Genomic DNA, 16,549 nt, shown 5'->3' with positions numbered 1-16,549 from the left:
GGGAATAGGTATTTGCCGTGTTCTCTAGTACACATACCATGGCCACAGATTTGAAAAAAAGTTTTCATCACAAAATATTTCAATTACTTCTATTCAGGAAGTACATGCTCATTATTTTCTTCAGACTAGAAATTACTTTATCCCTCTTTTCTTTGAAGTTCTCTTAAATCTGTTGTTATTCAGTGTCTCTATCCAATTTCTCGTCAAATTGCCCTATTTGTAGCTTCCTAACGTTAACACCTCAATGCTGAAATGAAGCCTATAAAATGACTGAGGGGCTTAAACTGTGTGTGAGGCAGAACTGGTATTTAAGTCCTTAATGAAATTATGAGCTTTGAAAGTGTTGCATTTTGAGTTTACAGGGGTCACTCCTCTTTTTTTTTTTCTTTTGCAGAGGGCGGTTAAGGAAGGGTGAGGAATACTCTTACTACACATTTATTACATTTATTGTCTTCTCTTTTAAAATACAATTTTCATGAACTTGTGATTTATGAGCAGTTCACACTGCTTGAAGGCATCTGTAAAGTTTGTGTATGTTTTTCCAACTCCCAAAGCAGTTTCTTTCTACTGGTCTAATTCTCGCAGGCAGAAAAGCTAAAATATGTCTCTCATTGCTTCCCGGATCTCTTGCCAGAAAAGTGAAAGGGGGCGGGGGACAAGAAAATAGAGAAGAAAAGAGCATGAAGGTGGAGAGAGGGAAAGAGGAGAAGGAAGGAGAAAAATGAAGGAGCATTGGAGCGCTGGAGCACTGATTGCGGACCAGCAGATCCAGAGCGGCCACAGCGCGGAGCCACCGGCGCCCACTGGTCCCCAAAGCTGCCAATCGAGGCGTAATCCTGTAGGAATTTCTCCCGGGTTTAGCTGGGAGTCACATTGCCGCCTCCTCTCCCCCTGACGCCCGGAGGAGCTGGGAGAAGCAGGCAAGGGAGGGAGGGAGGGAGGGAGGGAGCGGGAGGAGGAGGAACGGAGGAGGAGGAGGAGGAGGTGGAGGAGGAGGAGGAGGATCGGGGGAGGGAGGCGGCGGCGGGAGAGGAGGAGGGGCGCAGCCGCTGAGCCACTAGCCCCGCTCGGACGCGCTTCTCTCCAGATACTCCCGGAGCTCCAGCCGCGCGGACCGCCCGCCCTGACCGCTCTGCCCCCAAACTTCAGCTGCAGCTACATTCCAAGCCATCTAATTTATTCCTCAAAACCAGCAACTGAGCCGCGACACTGGGAAGGAGTCCGCGGAGGAGTAAAACAGCAGCAGAGCAAGAAGAGCTCTAGAGAACAGCCTCCCAGGAGCAACAACTCAGCTTCGGGAGTGTAGAAACCAACAAGTGAGAAAAGCGCCGCATTCCCGGGGCGCAGCCGCGGGCGGCGAGAGCAGACGCAGGAGGAGCCAGCTAGCGCCCCTGAGCCGGGAGCCCCAGTCCCCGAGCCCAAGCCGCGGTCGTTGCGGCTGCTCTGCCCCGGATCCTTCTGTACCGGCTGCGCCGGGCGCTAGGCAGTAGGCTTCGTTTCGCCCTCGTTGCAAGCGGCGGCTGGGAGCAGCCGGTCCCCGGGGAATATGCGGCGCGCTTGGATCCTGCTCACCTTGGGCTTGGTGGCCTGCGTGTCGGCGGAGTCGGTGAGTGGGCCAGGAGGGGGAAGCGCGCGCCGTTTCGGGTGCTCGGGGCCGCGGGGAGTCCGCAGCGCCCGCGGGCAATCGGGCAGCGCCTCCTGGGGGATCCCTATCCCCGCTCCCCACCCGGACCTGGCGCTTGGTCCCCGGGGATCTACTGGGACAAATGCGCTCGCTCCTCCACCACTTTCCCCCTTGCCTTCCCTTCCCGCAAAAAAGCGCTGCTCGCCGGAGTTGCCGCGAGGTCCCCGGGGATGAGGGTGCGAGAATCGCAGTTTTGTCTAACCGCAGAGGCCCGTGGAGTCACTCGCAACTTCGCCCTCGAGGGGTCTTGCTGCCTGGCCCGAGAAGGACCTAGGGAAAGGCGGGGGGGGGGGGGGTAGGGGGTCAGAACAGTCGGATGGCCGGCGAGGGAACCCGTCCCCTCCGCGCTCTGGGCGAGACCCAGGGACAACCTGGAAACTTTGGGGTCCTCTCCTCCACACATCACCCCCCACGCTAGCTTAGCTTTCCTACTCAGTTGAATGCAAATTCTGGGGAGGTGGGGTTCCAATTTAAGAAACCTGAGAGTGTCCGGGGAGGAAAGTTGCAGAAGTTCTTTTGTTTGATGTTCTCTGTGGTTGGGGCCAGGTAGCAGACACTTCGTGGAAAGGCTACCCCCCCGCTGAGGCCCAGTCCCGGGTCCCGCGAGGTGCGCGGAACGCGCCGGAAAATGCTGGGGCCCGGGGCTCTGGAATCCCAGTCCTGCGGCGACCCCTCCTCCTTGAGGGGCGGAGGGCGGCCCCGCGGGCCCTTAGGGGCAGGAGGACATTTTAATACGGATTATCCTGGAGTGCGGCTTGCCGGACCTGGCCGGGTGCGGGTGACACCAAGCTCGGCCTCGGGTCGCCTGGCCATCGGGGACCGAGGCTTTCAGCCTGCCACGCTTGTCCTCGCGGGCTCTGGCAGGGGTGCTTCCGAGGGCCGGTGGAGTTTCTTCTCCCGCCCGGGTCGGCTGCGGGCACCCAGCCTCCCTCCGGCCGCGGCAATGGGAACTTGGATTCTCCTCCTTTGGGTCGAGTTTCTGGGGCTGGAGTTTGTTTCCTACGTCGCCCGATGAGCGCCCTCTAAAGGGATCTGCCTCCTGGGCTTTTCTGGTCGGTGGCGGCCCCTACCTGGGCGCCCCGAGCTTTGCCAGGCTAAGGTGGAAGCCTGAGCACCCAGATACTGTCTGCAGCCTCAGTGCGTTCCCGGGCTTTGGTGACGGAGTGCAGCTGTTTCTGACCTTTTTTAGCTCCCCATACCTCCTCCTTTTGCCACCTAGTAACTTGTCCAGGGATGGTTTTGTGAATTTTTCCTCCTCGCCTTTGGAGTGTTACTTCCCTCTCCCTTCTCCCTCTTTTTGGAGTTGAAGCAGCAGTTCAGGAGTTGAAAACCTCTTGGGCACTGAGCAGCAGATGGGCGTTTTCCATCAGTGTGGGAGCCGCTGTGTGTGCCAGCAAGGTCCCCAAACGTTACTTGAGATTGAAAAGCAGGTAGAATTGTACACTGTACACAGAAGAGATGAGTATTTGGGTGCTTGGGCTGTAAAACAGAACTGCGAGACTTATCAGTATTTCTCTTTGGCAAATGATGGGCTAATCCGTTGGGACTGGTAATCTCCCAGCCAGTTATGAACTTTGACTCATTGTACACAAAAAGGAAGAGATTCTCTGTTTATTTCAGGGGAAAAAAAAAACGTTATTGCTCATCTCGTTGCAAAACAGGGCAAAGGGAGAACTCCCTCTAAAGGTTTTCAAGAGAAGCCTGCCTAAAAGGCTGTACAGGGGTAAGGAAGTCCTTCTTTTGGTCAAATCCTGTTCAGGATTTGCCAGGAAGTGTTTGGGGATTCTCCAGAAAGAATGTCTCTATTTTCTGGTTCTCTGGATTTTTGCATAAATCTGATATTGCTCCTTAAGGAAGCTTTGTGGCTGAACTGTTTTCCTACCTGGTGACACCTTTCCCCTGAACTCTCTTTGTGGATCTAATATTTTTCATTTCCTACCAGGATTAGATGCTTTCCCAGTGAGCTCCTTCACTGTGGTCGATACTCTTTTCAGTAATTGGACTACCATCCAGAAGGGTGATTAGATATTTTTAAAATGTCAACTTGGAGACTCTAGCAGAGAATCTTTGTTAGGCTGTTTCAAAGCCCAGGATGGCCACTAGTCCATATCAATTACTTTTTAGTTTCTGTTTCATGTATAGCGGCATGAACGTAGGTGAAGTTGATAGACTTAATTTTTTAACAATTAGCTATTACAGCACGTTATTTCCAGTACCTCGTATTTTAATTTGAAAACTGCAGCAGTTTTCTGGGAATTAGAAGTAGTTAGAGGTCTTCCGAGCTTTAAGTCTGTCTTTGTAAAAAGGAAAGGAAAAATGTCTGCAGTTATTGAATTCTTGAGTTTTATACTAAGCACAAGGCAAGGTGAGGGCGAAGAGGTTCTTAGCAATGAAGGCTCAAAGCTATCTGTGAGAAGAAACTGTGGCCCTTCCTTTCTGGATGCTGGAGACAGCAGTGGTGATGCATTCATACTTTGCACCAGCAGGTTAGGGCTTTTGCTGCGGGAACACCATGTGAGGGGAAAGACTGAGTGTGGCGGTAGTGATATGCTGCTGTTTTTCTATCCATTTCTTTTTTTAATGTGACTGTTTATCTTTAGAAATAATATATTGCAGACTGCTATAAACACATAATTGGAACTAGAAATATGTTTAAGAAGAGGAAGTGTTTTGAACTAGTGGAGTTTTATACACGTTTCAGTGTGTGTAAATTAAAAGAAACTGTCAAGTCATTTGGACCCGTGCGTTACCTCTCAGTGCATTATAAAAGGCAGCCTTTGGAAAGTTTGCATTAGAGAGAAAAATAGAATTGGAACCATATAACCTTTTTCAGTTCTTTAAAAAAATATATTTTGGCTGCTCTAGTAATGAAACAAATTACTTTTGCTGGGGAATTTTATAGAATTTCTGTTTCTCTTTTAGTGGTGTTAGCAGTAGGTAGACATCATTGGAGAAAGATCTTGTAAGATGGTTGTCCTAAAAGGAATTAGAGTTTGCTCTCCAATTCCTGTTCCTGGGGCCTGGTACATCTAGTTTTGAAGGGCTGTGTAACATGATTACTCACATAGCACCTTGAATAATCATTAGTTTGGAGAGGATTTCAAAAGATTACCTAGTTTTTTTCCTGGGCAGGACTAATTCTCACGTCTCCAGAAGCCCTGGGAGACCTGCCTGGTCAGCCACAGGTGGCCTGGAGTCTCCTCAGGTTGGCAAAGCCCTGAGGCTGATCCAGCCACCCAGAATCCCGACAGCTCTGTCATTAAGGTTTATAAGGAGTCTGGTCAAGCCACTGTGCTATTTGGCATGTCAGCTGGCAGTGATCCAATAGGTGGTATAAGGAATGTCATCTGGGTTTAGATTCTCACAACACAGTCCCTTTTCAATACTGCCAAAAATCCAACTAAATGATCTTGCTCATCATTTCCTTCTTTTTTTTTATATTAAAATTTGTTTAATGTTTATTTGTGAGAGAGAGAGAGACAGAGACAGAGTGTGAGCAGGGGAGGGGCAGAGAGAGAGAGAGACATAGAATCCAAAGCAGGCTCCAGGCTCTGAGCTGTCAGCACAGAGCCCGACGTGGGGCTCGAACTCAACGAACAGTGAGATCGTGACCTGAGCCAAAGTCAGAGACTTAACTGATTGAGCCACCCAGGCATCCCTCATCATTTCGTTCTTACCATGGAAGAAGACCTGCCATTTCTGCCACCATCAACAGTACACTCCAGTATCTCACAATCACCTAATTCTTTCATGGCCCAGAAGCCAAAGTAAACTTTTAGAGGAAAAAAAAAAAAAACCCAAAAAAGCAGGAAGGAATGAGGAAGAGGCTTTGATGAAAATAAGCTAGTCTTATTTACTTTTTTTTAGTTGTGCCAATACCATCATCTTCATTCTAGGCTTTTGGATTTGAATTTTGAAGACATCTTTGACTCATTCCACTTTGTTGACGTCCATGTCCAGTTGGACGTTAAATCCACCTATGTGGTCATTCCACAAACACTGTTCAGCACCTACTGAATGCCGGAGAGAAAGCATTGAACAAGCCAGGCAAACTCCTCTGTGTTCTTGGAGCTCACATTCTAGTGATCCAGGTAGCTTCCTCTTTAGTTTTGTCTTTCTTGGGACCTGTGCCTTTATGTCAGCAGCTTTTTAGCTGTCCTTCCTGCCCGGATGTTCACCTGCTGTTTGATTTATCCTGTACCATTCTGATGGTGTTCCCATGGTCCTCAAACCTCCGTGTTTCCTTGTTATCATGGCATGGAATCTAACTAAATATCTCTGCCAGGTTTAGAAGATGCTCATAATATTGCTCTTTCCTATTTCTTCCCCCTTGATCACTCCCATCATGTCTCCCAGCACCTGCCTGCTGGCCTCACTGTCATGAACACTCTTGGGACACAGCCACCTCTTTAGTGTTTCTCCTTTAACATTCTGTTGATTCAGACCCAAGCCCCAGATGGCTTTTCATGTTTGACTGAGCCCTTGTTTTTATCTTTCTGTAAACGATACAGCAGACTAATGATGAGAATCGTTGGAAGCGTGTAAAAATACAGATTTCAGGGCTTCCTCTCGGACTTACATGATCAGTAGCCTGAAAGGGGGTGGGGTATTTTTATGAAGCATCTCAGATGATTTTAATGAATCAACCACATTTGGGAACCACTGGTCTGGGTCACATACTTTTCCCCTTCTTATATGCCATTCTGTGTTGGTTGGTGGGCTCCTGGCAGTATAGAGCTGTGTGACCTTGGGAACCACTGTAAACACGAAGGGCTTTGGCATGGGAGGCGGACAAGCTGGGTTCACATGCTGGTACTTTGCCACTTACTATAGTACTTGGACAAGATGCTACAACTCCAAGTCACTTGAAAAAATACATATGTACATGTGTATAATTTGGACCTGAATGCCTTTATGACATGATTATTGTGGGCATAAAATGAGGGTGCATAGGAATGGTGGTTGAGGCACAGAAAGTACTACGTGGTTTTTTTCTTCCTTTCTTGGCCTCTGTTTTCTTGTCTATGAAATGTGGGAGCTGTATAAGATGTTCTTAAGCCCTCTGACATTCTAAGAGGTGAATTTTCTCTTCCATTGAGATTGATGCCATATAAGGGGAGGGCCCTCTTTTCACACATTTCACCCCTGCTCAGTGCTGAGCTTGGTAAATAACTGTTAATGATCCATACTTAAATGCAGGTGCCCGTGGCAAGGGCAGTCAGGATCCATCATTTCTGCTGAAGCTCAGCTTTGCCCTGGCCACTGAAAGCAGTGTGTCTGGGATCAACTGAATCCACCAACCCATGGGTGTACCTGGGCTAGTTTGCCAGTTTTGACTCACTAGACCTCAGTTTCATCAACATTGCAGTGTTGGCATGAAGAGTAAACAAGACAAGGTCAAGTCCTGCAGTCATTGGTATACATCCATGCTTCCTCCTGTTTGGTTCCATTGAGATTCTAGCAGACTGGAAGGAGAGAGTCATGTCTGTATTGCATGCTGGAGTGAAGCTGGTCATCTGAAAGGAGGTAGCAGGGCTGGTGAGGGAATGTTGGGCAGTGGGGGTGGGGGGAGTGGAGAAAGAGTATTTTTTGAGAGTAGAAATGCATGAAATTTCTCCTTTTAGCAATTTGAGTTTCGGTTCCTACTATTAAAAAATCTCACTGTGTTTTGACAAGTCTGTTTCTGGGGCCGCATTAGTTTTAGCAACAAGGCTGGAGGGGTGACTGCCTCTGAATAGCAAAGAACGCTGTTGAAATAGAATTGTGAATGTTTTTCTTGATTATCTCAAAGAATTGGTAGGACTGGGAGAAGGGGAGAAACCTTGAAGTCTTTGGAGATTTCCTATTTGAATTTCATATCAGCAGAGAGAGGCCAACTGGTATGCACTCAGTGATGTGAGAGCCAGCTCCTGGTCTTGGACTTCAAGCTATGGAAAATGTTGTTAAAGACAAGGCACGTTTTTACATTTTTTTCCTCTGCTGTTCAATTCGTTTTGTCGAAAATGTCACAAAGATGCAGAAAGCGTGCCCTTTACAAAGCATTTGGATGTTTATTTTCTTTGATGATTATACAGGTATATTAAATACAAATAGTACTGGTATTTAAGGAGTATGTGCAATTAATAGAGTTTAGTCTCATGATAAGATGACACATGGAATGAGATACTCTTAATCTTAAGGGAAGATTATTTTTTTCTAGTTCTTACCAAGAAAGAGTAAAAGTCAAATATTAGTTTTGTGTGGTATATTATTAAATATAAAGACAGCAGAAATAAATGTACAATATTTAGGGCAAAAGTGAGGTTTTGCATACATGCAGTTCATTATCTTAATCCCTGTGGGACCTCAGCTTCCCTGTGTATAAAATGATGGAGTGAACTAGAAGAATTTTCTGTCTTTAGCATTTAGTTTTTCTATATGCTTCCGGGTAAGATTGGAGAAATGTTAAGATTAACTTAATCAATAAGTAATTATTAAGCTCCTGCCAAATACTTACTATTTTATTACTGAAACAAGGAATTCATTCACATTACTGAAGGGTAAGTCATTTCCAAGAGCTGATGGTGATCAGTTAACTTGAATGGAGTGTTCATCATGTACTGGGATTATATACGTTGCTCTGAATGTTCATGATCTAGTGTTTTCTCATATATTTTCTGATACAAGCCAGTGTAGCATGAAGTTGATGTGATGGAATTCACTTTCAGTCTCGACAGAAGAAAACATAACTTGTTGATATAATTTGGGGGCTTTTTTTCTTTTAAGTTTATTTATTTATTTTGAGAGAGAACAAGAGCCTGTGAGTGGGGGAGGGGTAGAGAGACAGATATTCCAAAGCCTCCCGACATGGGGCTCGAACTCATGAACCATGAGATCATGACTTGAGCCAAAATCCATAGTTGACACTTAGCCAGTTGAGCCACCCAAGCACCCCAACTGACACACCCAGGCGCCCCTAATTTAGAGGGCTTTTTAAAAAAAATTTTTTTAATGTTAATTTTTGAGAGAGAGACAGAGCATGAGCAGGGGAGGGGCAGAGAGAGAAAGAGACACAGAATCTGAAGCAGGCACCAGGCTCTGAGCTGTCAGCACAGAGCCCAGTGCAGGGCTTGAACCCATGAACCGTGAGATCATGACCTGAGCCAAAGTTGGACGCTCAACCTAGTGAGCCACCCAGGCGCCCCTTAGAGGGCTTTTTAAAGGCATAAGTCACTGACGGGTCTCAGGCTTCTCATTTGGTTTCTGGCCTAGATGCCCATTTCTAGAGAGGGGACTTTAACTGGTGCCTTCCCCTCAGCTCCTCTCTGTAGCACTGGAACCCAGTGTAAGTGCTGTGGTCACCACAAACAAGAATCTAAATTAGCAGGCAGTATGGTAGACCGGCTCAGAGCCTGGTCATTGGACGTCAGACTTGCCTGGGTTTGAATCCCCTTCACTGTGTAACTTGAGACAGTTTTCTTAACCACTCTGTGCTCAGTTTTCTCCTCTATAAAATGGAATATTCTAAACAAGATTTTTAGGATTATGCGAGACAGAATATGTAGGAGCTTTTAACACATGTTCATGTTTTATGTCATGTGTTAGTTACTATTTTTCTGATTCATGGTTTTCTGCCTCCTTAAAGAGTGGGGGCTTTGTACACTACATGGGCTTATCTGAGCAGCTGCAGCCCAGAGAGTGGCCCAGGAGATGAACGATTGAGCCTGCTCTTTTTTCTTTCTCTTTTTTTTTAATGTTTATTTATTTTTGAGAAAGAGACAGAGATGGTGTGCGAGTGGTAGAGGGGCTGAGAGACAGGGAGACACAGAATCCAAAGCAGGCTCCAGGCTCTGAGCCATAAGCACGAACCGCGAGATCGTGACCTGAGCTGAAGTCGGATGATCAACCGATTGAGCCATCTAAGTGCCCTGAGCCTGCTCTTTCATAGCTGGGGTTCTCTTTGCTGATTTGAGGAGGCCTAGCTCTATGTTGAGACATTGGAGATATGTTTGGATTCAGCTTTTCTCTAAACATGGGTGATGTGAGAGGATATGTCATTAGTTATTTCTGAAAGGGTCTTTGCAGGAACTAGATGAAGCTGTGAGTGTTAAGATGTGAGTGCCCATTTTTTCCAGTAATTTTACCTTTTCAAATCTATCCAAAGGAAATAGTCATAGCTGGGTAAAATGTGTTTATTGAAGATTTATTAATAATAGTTAAAAAATGGAAACAACTTGAGTGTATAATAATAGATTAGTTAAATAAAAGAGTCTAAATTATACATTAAATATACAGCCATTAAAAATATGTTTGAAGAATGTTTATAACTTGGAAACTGTTTATAATAGACAAAAAGTCTGATAAAAAGCTATATATAGTGACACTAAGGTTATATTAAATAAATTTATATGTGTATGCATAGATCTGTACATGTGATAAAATGCACAGAACTAAATATATGCATCCACACAGATACAAACGAGTACAAGTGAAATTTAGGAACTCTGAATAAGATTAGTGGATTGTGTCAATGTCAGTATCCTTGTGATAGTCATGATAGTTTTATGAAATGTTACCATTGGCGGAAACTGGATAAAGAGTAGAAGAGATTTCTTTGTATTATTTCTTACAACCGCATGTGAATCTGTAATTATCTCAACAAAAAAAAATCAATTTAAAAAAATGGCGCCAGATGCAGAGAGTTTTACAAGTACGTTCTGCCGATCCTTGAAGGAGTAGATAATAATTGTTGTTATAGAGCTTCCAGAATGGTAGAGGCTGTTCTTCATTTTATCAGGTTAGCATTACTGTATGTCAAAATCAGACAGGGAGGGCATAGGAAACAAATCTACAGGCCAGCTTCACTTATGATGCCAAAAATTTACGTATAACATTATCAAACTGAAAATGGCAGCTTACTAAAAAACTGATGGAGCCAAATAGAGTTTATCCAAGGAAGGCTTCAACATCAGAAAAGCAATGCAGTCAACAGTTGAAGGGAGATAACAATATAATCATCTCAATAGATGCAGGAAACATCTGAGAAAAGATTGTAAAAATGTTAATACAAGGGTCTCTAATTTCTGGTTAACTGAAGGTTTACTATTTAGGGTTAGTACATCTGTGCTGATGGCTCCGATTCACTTGACATGTTTAGCAACCAAAAGATCACTGTTTACTGAGTCGTGAGGCAACAGTGTCTAGTTGCCTGGGTGACAGGTGTGTGACAGTGCAATGAAGTGTGGGGTCATAACATATGTAGATTCTAATCCATATGAACTTGTAGTTCTGGCTTTGCCGAGTTTCAGTTTTGTGCTCTCCCAAATTAAGATGACACAGGAGATGGTCTTCAGGGTTTTGGAATCCAGTGTATTGGGGTTTGGTTTTCGGTATTACCACTTGAAATCCACGTGACCTCGAGGAAATTTCTTATCATTTCTGACCTTGTGTTTTCAGTGTAAGACCGAGAATTATAATATTTTGCTTTTTGGTTATTTTGAAGATTAGCTTCAATAATGACTGAAAACTTCTAACGTGCTTTAAGCACATTTGATTCTCTTTCCTTCTAGCTTTAAATTTTGTGATTCTGGAATACATTCTACATGCATAAATATGTATGCATATGTTTTTTTTGTTTCTCACTTGCATTTTGACCCCTGACACCAAGGGCTATGTATTTTCACAAATTTATGACCAGTTTATTTTTTACCAGGCAGGGTGTGATGCCGAATTATACTTTCTTTCTGCCATCATCTGTTTCCTCAGTTACATTCAGCTAAAGCTCAAAAGAGACTTGCATATAAGTTGAAAATTTAGTTAAGACTTCATGAAAGCTTCATGAAACCTGACACAGTACTTGGGATTACCATTGTAAATGCTTACAGAAGGTCAGTATTGGAATCTTATGCTGTAAACCCTGATTTATCTGTTAGGTTTGCTAATGAATTAAAATCTTAATTTTATTTCTGCCCCGCTTTGAACTCATTTAGATAAGAGTGGTGAGTATTTTTATTTCATAATTTGGGCATCCCCCTGCCTTTTGAAAGTTCACATTAGGCTATTGCATTTTTACGTAAGACCTATCTTAGTACCTGTTTTCACTAACTGAAAGAAATCTGAAGAGAATTTTCGCTTTTACGAAACAAGGCAAGAAGTGAAAATACGTTGAGCGTTTGTTTTGTGGTGAGCCATTATGGAGGTGGCATGTACCCTAAGCATCAAGAAGGGCACCGCCAGTCTCCTTCCTGTGGAACTACACACAGCATCTTCGCATCAAACCACTGCAGCTTTGAACTGTGTGAGCATCTGTGCTTTATCTTGATTCATTTTGTGTATCCATTAGCAAGATGTGTCCTAAGGTACCAGAAAAGCCTAAGGGAGGTTATTTTTTGGGTCTGGGAATGCTCAAAGGTTTTCCCGTATAAATTACTGGTAATTGCTTCTTCGCTTTCTGCCACTTTGGCTTACGAAAGGTTTCATGGGAACTCTCTGCTTTCGGATAGCGGGAGGAAACTGTATTAGATTTGATTAGATTTTGTAATGGTTCTGATTGGTTATTGAATGAAGTTTTATGTTTGGTAAGTCAATCAGTTAAGACTTAAATCATCTTGGCACATCGACCAAGAGCAAAGCTCTTTGCTGGTCTTGCAAGGTAAAAAAAGAAATTACGACATGATACCTATCTTTAAGCAACTATCATCTACCTTTTGATTATTTAGGGGAATTGAAGATGTATTGGGCCCATAGATAACATGTGCATTATATGTATCAGTCTGAATCTAGTTAGACATACCTAGCAATCAAAACTGCCAAAGAACTATATCTACAATTGAGAGGGATAAGAAGAACCCCTTGTAGAAGAGAAGTCACTGCTTTCCCAGAAAAGCAAAAACAAAACGTTCTTTGAAGTGGCATGATGTGTTGGAGAAAAATAATTCTATTCATGACCTGAAGACATTTGATGTTCAAATTTTTTTCTCTTTCCCCATCTGTTCTCTGAGGAAAGACATCTGGGTATTAAGATGTATGAAAGACACAAAGATTAAGAAATTGTTTAGAACCTGAATAATTTCTTCGTGTTTGTATCCGAGGGGAAAGAAACCTTACGTTTCATATAGTCTAATTTTCCATACTCTATAAACTTGGGGCTCTGACAGGTGAGAACTGGACCTTATGTGTTTGGCTAAGATCAAATCGTCTTAACTGATGAATGAAAGAGGTATAAAAGTGTCAGGATGATTTTTATTTTATTCTTTTGGACTCTGCCTTTTCATTATGTAACAATGGATTTAGAGCTGGAATTGACTTTTTTTTTTTTTTTTTCAACGTTTATTTATTTTTGGGACAGAGAGAGACAGAGCATGAACGGGGGAGGGGCAGAGAGAGAGGGAGACACAGAATCGGAAACAGGCTCCAGGCTCCGAGCCATCAGCCCAGAGCCTGACGCGGGGCTCGAACTCCCGGACCGCGAGATCGTGACCTGGCTGAAGTCGGACGCTTAACCGACTGCGCCACCCAGGCGCCCCTGGAATTGACTTTTAAAGGGAAACCCATCAGTATTTGTCCAATATCATATAGTTAGTGGTAGAGCTATATATTGGACCTAGGCCATCTGATTTGTTAATATTTTTTTTTTTTTTTTTACCATAAAACATTCCCTTTCTGGCTCCTTCTTCTCCTTCATTGTGCACATTAATGATTAGCACCTAATACACTTACTTCTGGCCCATGGTTGGTACGTAAATGCAATATCAAATGGAACATACATTATATGTTATATGCTCTGAATCAGTGTGGTTAATGTGTTCTGTGCAAAATGAATAATTTAAAATGATGTTTAGATAATTTTTTAACTTGCAGCAAAACTTGTGCTCTGGTGGACTCGATTATTATCCACAAACATTTTGGCTAATTCAAGGAGGAGAACAGAAAGCACTAGGATTTGGAGATACCAGGGGCTGACGTAAATCCTAGGAAGATTGTGGAGACTTGTAGACAGAAAAGGAGATGAAAGTTTCTTGGAGATAAGAATCAAAACTAGAAGCAAAGTCCTCATGAATTAATACCACATTTTATGGGATTAAAAAAAGCTGCTATGGTAGGTTGAGGGAAGAAGAGCGTTCCTTAGATTTTTATACTAAAAATATGTCAGTGCTTTCCTGGAAAAGAGAGGCTGAGGCACTTCTGATCCAGGTAGAAGTACTTTTTTGCTCAGTTCCTTTTGCTGGTGTTGGGCGTAGGGTCATCTTTTCTCCCAACATTTTTCTCTTGAAAACATTTTTGGTAAATCTTAGCGTAATAACATAAATATATTTGCCTCATAATTTTTCAGAAAATTAGTCTGTGGGGTGGTATTTTTAAGAAATGAATTTTATTGGGGCGCCTGGGTGGCGCAGTCGGTTAAGCGTCCGACTTCAGCCAGGTCACGATCTCGCGGTCCGTGAGTTCGAGCCCCACATCGGGCTCTGTGCTGACAGCTCAGAGCCTGGAGCCTGCTTCCCATTCTGTGTCTCCCTCTCTCTCTGCCCCTCCCCCGTTCATGCTCTGTCTCTCCTTGTCTCAAAAATAAATAAAACGTTAAAAAAAAAATTTAAAAAAAAAAAAAAAAAGAAATGAATTTTATTAAAGGACACTAACATTGAAAATTACTACACAGACGTCCTACTATGTACTTAGAGCCATGATAGGCACTTTCCATTCTTGTCTGTAATTGTCTCACAACTGCCAGGTGGCATTTGCCACGACTGCATTTTATGTGGCCTAGCAGAAGTTAGATTCTCATGTTTTGGGGGCTTTTTTTTTTTTAGCTTTAAATAGCCCTGACATGATACTATTATCTTTCAAGAGAGCAGTGAAAGTATTTAAATGTATAACCAGTTTTTAATACGGTCTAACAGGTGTAGCTCAGAAAAATGAAGTGTCACACTTCATTTGCATTGGTTGTCCAAATACTGTAGGTCACCCATATTCCTTTTTTTTTTTAAGTTTATTTATTTATTTTGAGAGAGTCACCAGGGGAGGGGCAGAGAGAGAATCCCAAGCAGGCTCTATACCAGTAGCACTGAGCCCCACGTGGGGCTCGAACCCATCAAACCCACAAACGGTGAGATCGTGACATGAGCTGAAACCACAAGTTGAACACTTAACTGACTGAGCCACCCAGGTGCCCCACCCATATTCTGATTTCTTTACCCACGTGGAGCCTATTGCTTTGATGGCTTCTCTCCATAAGCTTGTGTCTGGTAATGGGGGAACTAAGGAGTAGAATTCACAGGGTCTCTTTAAATTCTCAGCTCTGCCAATGTCTGGCTGTGTGACCTTGGGCAGATTACTTAGTCTCTCTTTGCCTCAGTTTTCTCATCTGTAAAAAGATTCGTCACAGTAGCCACCTCATGGTGATGCTGTGAGGATTAGTGAGTTCTTGCATGTCAAGCATTTAGAAGCGTGCCCGCTGTGGAGTCAGCACTGGTCTCTGTTGATGCTGATTGAAATGGACGGCTGATTAGATGTGCTGATCAAAGAAGAGAGGATCCTCTTCGGAGGTTTTGAACCTGAGACTGAGAAAAATGATGGTGCCATGGACCAGATGGGAAAGAAAGGATAGGCTGATTTCTTTCTTCTTTTTTTTTTTCTCAATGTGGCTATTGTGTTTTGGTGAAAAGAAAAGGTATTTTAGCCTCTCTAGCTCTTAGCTCTGGAGAGTGAGGGGCATGTTCTAGATCACTGACTCTCACCCCTTCCTGCTCATTAAACTCATCTGAGGAACTCTGGAAAGCTCTGTATGCCTGGGCCCCACCTGGGACATCAGACTCCATAGGGGGTGGGGCCCAGCTGGTTGTAAAAGCTCACCAGGTGATTCTAGCTTCCAGAAGGTTTGAGAACTGCTCTGGGTGCCTTCATGGACTCCTCCAGCTTAGAGGCAAATCTAGCAGGTAAGATTTTGTCTTCTTCTTCTTAAGTTTATTTATTTTGAGAGAGAGCGAGAGAGAGAGAGAAGGAAAGCATGAGTGGGGGCAGGGCAGAGAGAGAGGGAGAGAGAGAATCCCAAGCAGGCTCCTTGCTGTTAGCTCAGAGCCCGATGTGGGGCTCCAACCCACGAACTGTGAGATCATGCCCTGAGCCGAGTTCAGATGCTTCACCAACTGAGCCACCCAGGCACCCCAAGATTTTGTCCTCTTAAACCATGTTTCCTATTGCTTGTGACCAAGCCCCATGGATTGCAGTGGCTTCCCAGGACTGTCCTGCTGCCCGTCACAGTCCAAAGCTGTATACAAGAGGATATGCTTGCTCCCTTCGGGATTCTTCCTTTTCTACTCTTCTCTTCAACATCTTTTTCTGTTGGCTCATACTTTTCTGATAGTTTATGTTGGTAGATTATGATACATGCTCTTTACACAGAAGATTATATACGTATAAATTCTTTCTGAGGATGTCTTTAAAAAAAGGAAACATTTCCCTTTCCTTTCAAAAACTTTCCTTAGTGGAACAAAGGATGCTTGTCCTCCTGGCCTGGTTGCAGAAAAGCATGTTTGGTCAGCTTATTAGATTTGCCTGAGTTCATGCTTTGAACAGAGAGATTGTGTTTTCCTGATTGGGAATGTGTCCTAGAACTTGTCTGAAGTTACTGATCATGTATAAGCCCCACACACGTGTCTTAATGATGGTCCTTTTCTTCAGTTTATACTTTATTACTTCAGCTCAGCTACTTGGACCTCGTTCAAGTTGAATTAGTTCCATGGAACTCTACTGTTTCCGGGGTTGAAGTAGGGAAGAGCGAGTGCTTTTGGCTATCCTGTGAATAAGACGTCTGAGTTGTCTTTAGTTCTTGCTTCAGTAAAAAAGCAGCGGCCCATTATCTAATCTATTCATAGTTTACTTTGTTCAGAT

General features: G+C 43.8%; 1 protein-coding gene across 1 annotated transcript in view; it reads left to right on the top strand.

The window, feature by feature from the left end:
• The first annotated feature begins 1,148 nt into the window (after nt 1-1,148).
• Nucleotides 1,149-16,549, top strand: part of SDC2 (syndecan 2) — a 100,350-nt gene continuing 84,949 nt past the window's right edge. Inside the window, exon 1 of the mRNA XM_047088975.1 lies at nt 1,149-1,606. Coding sequence (XP_046944931.1) covers nt 1,547-1,606 — 60 coding nt within the window. The 5' untranslated portion in view covers nt 1,149-1,546. The remainder of the gene's footprint in view (nt 1,607-16,549) is intronic.

Source organism: Lynx rufus, unplaced genomic scaffold (assembly GCF_022079265.1).
Source record: "Lynx rufus isolate CCGP_SWC_20201006 ecotype Redwood Valley unplaced genomic scaffold, mLynRuf1.p SCAF_26, whole genome shotgun sequence".
Lineage (NCBI taxonomy): Eukaryota > Metazoa > Chordata > Mammalia > Carnivora > Felidae > Lynx > Lynx rufus.
This window is presented reverse-complemented; position numbering and strand designations above follow the sequence as displayed.